General features: G+C 31.0%; 1 protein-coding gene across 1 annotated transcript in view; it reads left to right on the plus strand.

The window, feature by feature from the left end:
• Nucleotides 1-5,457, plus strand: part of Oct-tyrr (Octopamine-Tyramine receptor) — a 61,861-nt gene extending 56,404 nt beyond the window's left edge. The window contains exon 2 of the mRNA XM_074239708.1: nucleotides 2,151-5,457. Within this exon, the coding sequence (XP_074095809.1) occupies nucleotides 2,168-3,475 (1,308 nt within the window). The 5' untranslated portion in view covers nucleotides 2,151-2,167 and the 3' untranslated portion in view covers nucleotides 3,476-5,457. The remainder of the gene's footprint in view (nucleotides 1-2,150) is intronic.
• Nucleotides 5,458-6,000: the final 543 nt, after the last annotated feature.

The raw sequence follows: 6,000 nt of genomic DNA on the forward strand, positions 1-6,000 counted from the left end.
AAAGTTGACGATAGTAAATAGTAAACTATACAGAAATTTTTTTTTAAAATTCGTTTAGAGGCAGTTAGTTAAACACCTAGAACTTTTTAATTACCCTTAAAAGTTTGAGAATTTTTATTGTAATTTGTGTAAATCTTCTATAAAAGAATTGTTTGAGTTTGTGTTGAAGTTACTCGGTGCAACTGTATTAAGCGTAATTAAATAGAACAATGTGTCGGTATAGTTAGAGTCTGTCAATAATTGAGACAGAAGTTTTAATATTTGATAAGTTTTAAATGGCTAATTATTGTTCATTCCCCTAAAAATTACCAAGTTTCGCAAAGTAACGAAAATAAAATTCATAACTACTTTGTGTAAAACACTGAGAGCAAATAATTTTGTCGAATAATAGAATCCTTTCAGAAAATATTAAAAATTTCAATTCAGTTGTTAGAATCGCTAATTAGTGAATAAAAATTCAAAAAATATTCTCGGCAAGACTCGTATTATTGTTGTAGTTTGCTGCAATTTTCACTAAATAATTTATTTAATTATAATTAAATTTACCACCGGAAAAAAGTTTAAAAGTTGGGAAAATCATTCTTCTAATTCTGTTTATACGTCATTTTCATAGATTTTATAATTTTTTTGCATTTTCAGATTTTAATCTTGTATTTTGTTAACAAAAAATAGAAGAAATTTATTTAATTTAAGGTAGAACTCTCGCGACTTCCGTAGTCAAAAGTTTATGTTAGAGTGTACAGGACATATACTTGAGAGTCATTATTGACAAGCCTAAAACTTTTTGCTGTTTATGTACTTATGTTAGCCAATCGCGAACGAGAAACTGATCGTTTGAAAAGTCTGGCAACACTGCATGAGCATTAAGATATTTTATAGTGGTTACACTGTAGTTTTTTGAACTAGCTGCAGACTAATCTCTGTTTTGATACATGCGTTGATTTATTTATTTACATACATTTATTCGGAAATATAATTACAATGTCTGAAAAAAAAATAATTGACAGTATTGTTTTGTTTTTTCAGAAAAATCAGTAATTAAATTTTTTGTGTTGATGTATTAACTGATTTTAAATTTTACTATTTTTTATTATTCCATCTGACTATTATTTTTACAACTGATCAAAGATTAATATATATTATTATATTAAAATTGTTAATTTTTTTGAATTTTTAATAAATATAGAAAAATACTTATTTTCATAAAATAATCATTGTTATTTTTTTTTAAATAAATAAAATTAATAACTATAATATTTCACCTAACGTACATTAAACTTTTCAAATTTTGCAGCGCATGCGCGTCTCATACTTTTTTCGCGGCTCACAAAACTTGCGTTGTTGCCATAGCTTTATTAACGTATCCCTTCCTTGGCTAAAGTCTGATAAATTTTTCATTACTTATTAATAAATATTTGTGAAACTGTGTGGTAATTATCAATGAAATTATTTTTAAAAAATTGTCTAGTTGTTAGTTAACGTTACTCTAGTTTTTTAAAAAGATCCTAAGAAAAGTTTCTGAGATATAAAAATGTTTGTAGGTAAACTTTTGGATATCCCGTATACCGTAATGTATAAGAGCGTTCAAAACTCAAACTTTGAAATTAAATATCTCTGAAACTAGATGGTCAAAAATTTTCAAATTTCGCCAATCGATGGAGAATTATATAAACATTAATCTGCCAAAATTAAAAAAAAATCCTAAGAAAACTACTCTGGCGAAGGTACTACCTTAAATTTAAGAAATACTTATTTAAATCTCGTAATTTTTCAAAGAAAAACACATTCGAAATTACACATACTTAGAAATTGCCTTGGAAATAAATCAAATAAAAATTTTCTTAAGAAACAGCTTAAGATTTCTGTTTTAACAAAAAGTTTAATTAATTAGAGAAAATTGCAACAAACAGTAGCCAAATTACTAATTTTATCTCGAATTTGCATTTCATTTAACTTCCACAATTAACTTTTACTTTAATTTGTAACGTTGGAGATCAAAGCGCCCAATTTTCCACTGAAGTAAATTTTTCTCTCAAATTAAATCAGGTCAAACATCCATGACTGATCTTCTGCTCGATAATTTTCCCTTGTATATAAAATTTCAACTTCAAATCGCTAAAATTAAAGAAAAACTTTTTTTCTGTTTTTAGAATAACATAAGACGAGCATGAACGCAAGTGGGGAATCCGGCGGAACAATGTCCAGCGATGAATACTCTGAAAGTTGTACCAGCAGTGAAGAAGACACGGGAACTAACTTGCCATCATGGGAGGCAGCGGCAGCATCACTGACCCTGGGATTTTTAGTATTAGCAACAGTATTAGGGAACGCCTTAGTGATACTGTCAGTGTTCACATACCGGCCATTACGTATAGTCCAAAATTTTTTCATAGTATCGCTGGCAGTCGCCGATTTGGCGGTAGCCATTTTAGTGATGCCGTTCAATGTAGCGTATTTGCTTTTGGGAAAGTGGATCTTCGGGATCCATTTATGTAAATTATGGTTAACATGTGACGTATTGTGTTGTACGGCAAGTATACTTAATTTGTGTGCCATAGCCTTGGATCGCTACTGGGCGATAACCGATCCAATAAATTACGCTCAAAAACGGACATTGAAGCGTGTATTGGCGACAATTGCCGGTGTTTGGATACTTTCTGGCGCAATAAGTTCGCCGCCGTTGGCTGGGTGGAACGATTGGCCTGAAGAAATAGAACCCGGTACACCATGTCAATTGACCCAGCGACAGGGTTACGTAATATATTCATCGCTAGGCTCCTTTTTTATTCCCCTATTGCTGATGAGTCTCGTCTACTTAGAAATTTTCCTTGCAACGCGACGTCGCTTGCGCGAAAGAGCACGTCAGAGTCGTTTTGGCGTCGTTTCGTCCACAAAAAATAAAGGGGGCGCCGGCCCTGGTGGGTCCGGTCCTGGTGGGACTGGTGGTAGGGAGAACGCTGGCGGCAGCCATGATCCAGATGACGCCGAAGAGTCGGTAAGCAGCGAGACCAATCACAATGAACGAACTGTGACGACGCGCGTTCATGGAAAGCCGAGCTTAGTTGTAGTCGAAGATGACGCCGCTACTGAAGTGACGCTCAACATGACGCCATGTCGAGGTGGAAAGCGTGACAAGCATCCCGCTGCTACAGTCACTACTGCGAATGCTAACGCTACCACTACTACCACTACGGTTTATCAGTTTATTGAAGAGCGTCAGAGAATTTCACTATCGAAGGAAAGACGAGCTGCGCGCACATTAGGGGTTATTATGGGTGTTTTTGTTGTATGTTGGTTACCCTTTTTTCTTATGTACGTCATTGTTCCCTTTTGCCCCGCTTGCTGTCCTTCTGAAAGGATGGTTTATTTCATCACGTGGCTGGGGTATATTAACAGCGCGCTTAATCCACTTATTTACACGATATTCAATCTTGATTACAGGCGCGCTTTCCGACGGCTGCTGCATCTTGGCTGATATTTCATTGTAGATAGATCGGTGACATTGTACGTAAAGCGCCAATTTTTTTTTATTTTTCGGTTAAAGGGAATGCTACCAATCAAGTATTGCTTTTATCTTTCACATCAACCATTTTCAGAGAATTATCGATGACTCGGAAGTCTTGGATTAAGATATTTGTTTCTTCAGCCGGTAATTTTGTTCTCTTCATGATCTTCAGTAGGTAATATCAAAGTTTCTTTTCCCAATAACTACTTGATAGCAAACTGACATATTTTTGTTGATGTTATTTTGGTTTTTGGGTTGCTTCAATTAGTTGTTTGTCCGTTCAAAATCTTAAGTTGCAGCTAAAAAATGTATCTGCTTGAAATCTAAAGAGGGTTAAAATTTTTTCTCAAAAAACGCTAAAAAAAAATGATAATTTTGTCATTTTTAGCGGCACGAGCACAAAGTTTTGAAACAAGACTAATATTTTTATAAAAATATTTTTCTTGAACTAACTCCCCGCTATAAAAATCAATAATTTTCAAAAATTCTAAAGAAGAAGCTATTCTTACAAAAGAAAAATAACTGAATATTTTCACCTTAAAATCTTGAAACTTTTCATAAATTTCAGCACTAACAAGTTAAATTTCATAAATTTTGAAACTTTAGATCTATAATAAAGTTTGCTTAATACAAATATAAAAGAAAGAACGTTCTTTCTTTGAATTTTACGGGCCATAACTTCAAATGCGTTTAAAGCTCGTATCTTTTTTCCTAAGCCCAATATCTCTAGATCGGTGTAAAAAATGTAAGCTTATAAAAATCGTAGTTTATTGTTTAAGTTTTAATAAATTTAAAAGCGAGCAGTATTTATATAAATTAAGAAATTTGATGAATAATGTCAACAAATTCAAGAAGATATAGCTTTTAATGATAAATCTAATATAACCGAGCAATTACTTCAGTACTTCGTCAGCAGAAACTTCGATACCAAACTACGGAAATTTGAGAGATTGAAAGTAGCTATAAATTATTGTTTAGCTAGTTTGATGTTTTATTTAATTAAAATAGATCTTGCTATTTGATATTTATTATAAAAAATGTAATAAATTGAATTACAGTAGATGGCTTTCTATGAATTTTTTTATTCAGTTTTTTAATTATAATTGAAAAAGGAATATAATATACTTTTATTCCGATTAATATTTTTAAGCGGAAAACTGAAGCTACCTTTAACGTAAATGCCTTAATTATATCAGAAGTTTGAATAGTTTTCACGATAGTTATCTTTACAAGATTATTCTTAATTTAAGAGAAAAGAATTAAATTTTTTGAGTTTAAAAAAAAACAGCAGCGTGGTCCGCCCGAAATTCAAGTTACTTGCAACTTTAAAACTTTGTTAACATTCCCGAAAATCGTATTCGCACAAAATAAGTTTTTACCGAGCTGATCAAAAATTTTCGTGTTTTCAATATTATTCTTGAGACTCAATTTTTTTTTGCTCGAACTGTAACAAGCAATAGCTTTTCTATTTCAGTAAAAATATTACAGTTGATAGTAGTTTTAGCTTCAATTTAAAAACTTTATCAGGTACAAGAAAAAGAATCTAAGAAAAATTTAACGAGAAAAAAGGAAATACATTTATTGTTCTAGGCATTTATTAAATAAGAGACTTTCTTTGAAACAAACTGATAGTAACTGTAATTCTTAGAGTAGGGGAGAAGGGGGTCAATTGAACCAAAAAAAGGTTTAGTAATTTTTTACTATTCGAATTAAGACTAAATGAAAATTTTTTTTTTCTTGGAATGGTAGTTTATTATGTCTACTTTCATTATCAATACATAAATTAGTCAATAAACAACGTGAATTTTTAAAAATTATTAATTTATCCAAACGCATCGAATGGTTCAATTGACCCCCGCTCGGGGGCAATTGAACCACTGCTTGGGGTAAATTGAACCAATAATATTTAAAACTCAAACCCGAACTTTTAATAAATAATATATTAATTGTTACTTGCTAATATTACTGTTGCACCGTTTTAATGCACAGATATTATATTAAATAAATTAAAAATAAATTTAAAAATAATTTTCATTATAAATTCAGTTCATCAAATTGTTAGGTTATTTCCTGAGTTTTTTCACGTAGAGTCAAAATGCGCACGCATGTCCCATGCTTCTCCGTATGGTTCAATCGTCCCCGGGACTGCTGGTTCAATTGATCCCATATAATTTTATAACAATTAATAGTAAATAATAAATAAATAAACTATTATATCATTATAAACAAAGTTGAGGATTATAAAGTATAAGTATATACAACGACTACAATTCAAACTTTATCAATTAATTCAAAAATTAAAATATTATCAAACAATTTGTCACTAGCCGAAAAAAAAGTTTACATGCCTAAAAACAAAAAAATCTCAATTTTTTAAAATTTATTAATCGCAATGATTTCAAATTTTGATCATATCCAAGTTTAACATATTAGAATCTAATTCTAAGAGCATGAAGCGTTTTTTCAATTTTTTCGATTTTTTAATTCGAATGGTT

Source organism: Cotesia typhae, unplaced genomic scaffold (assembly GCF_013202065.1).
Source record: "Cotesia typhae breed Kobodo isofemale line unplaced genomic scaffold, CoteBio_Ctyphae contig_26, whole genome shotgun sequence".
Classification (NCBI taxonomy): domain Eukaryota; kingdom Metazoa; phylum Arthropoda; class Insecta; order Hymenoptera; family Braconidae; genus Cotesia; species Cotesia typhae.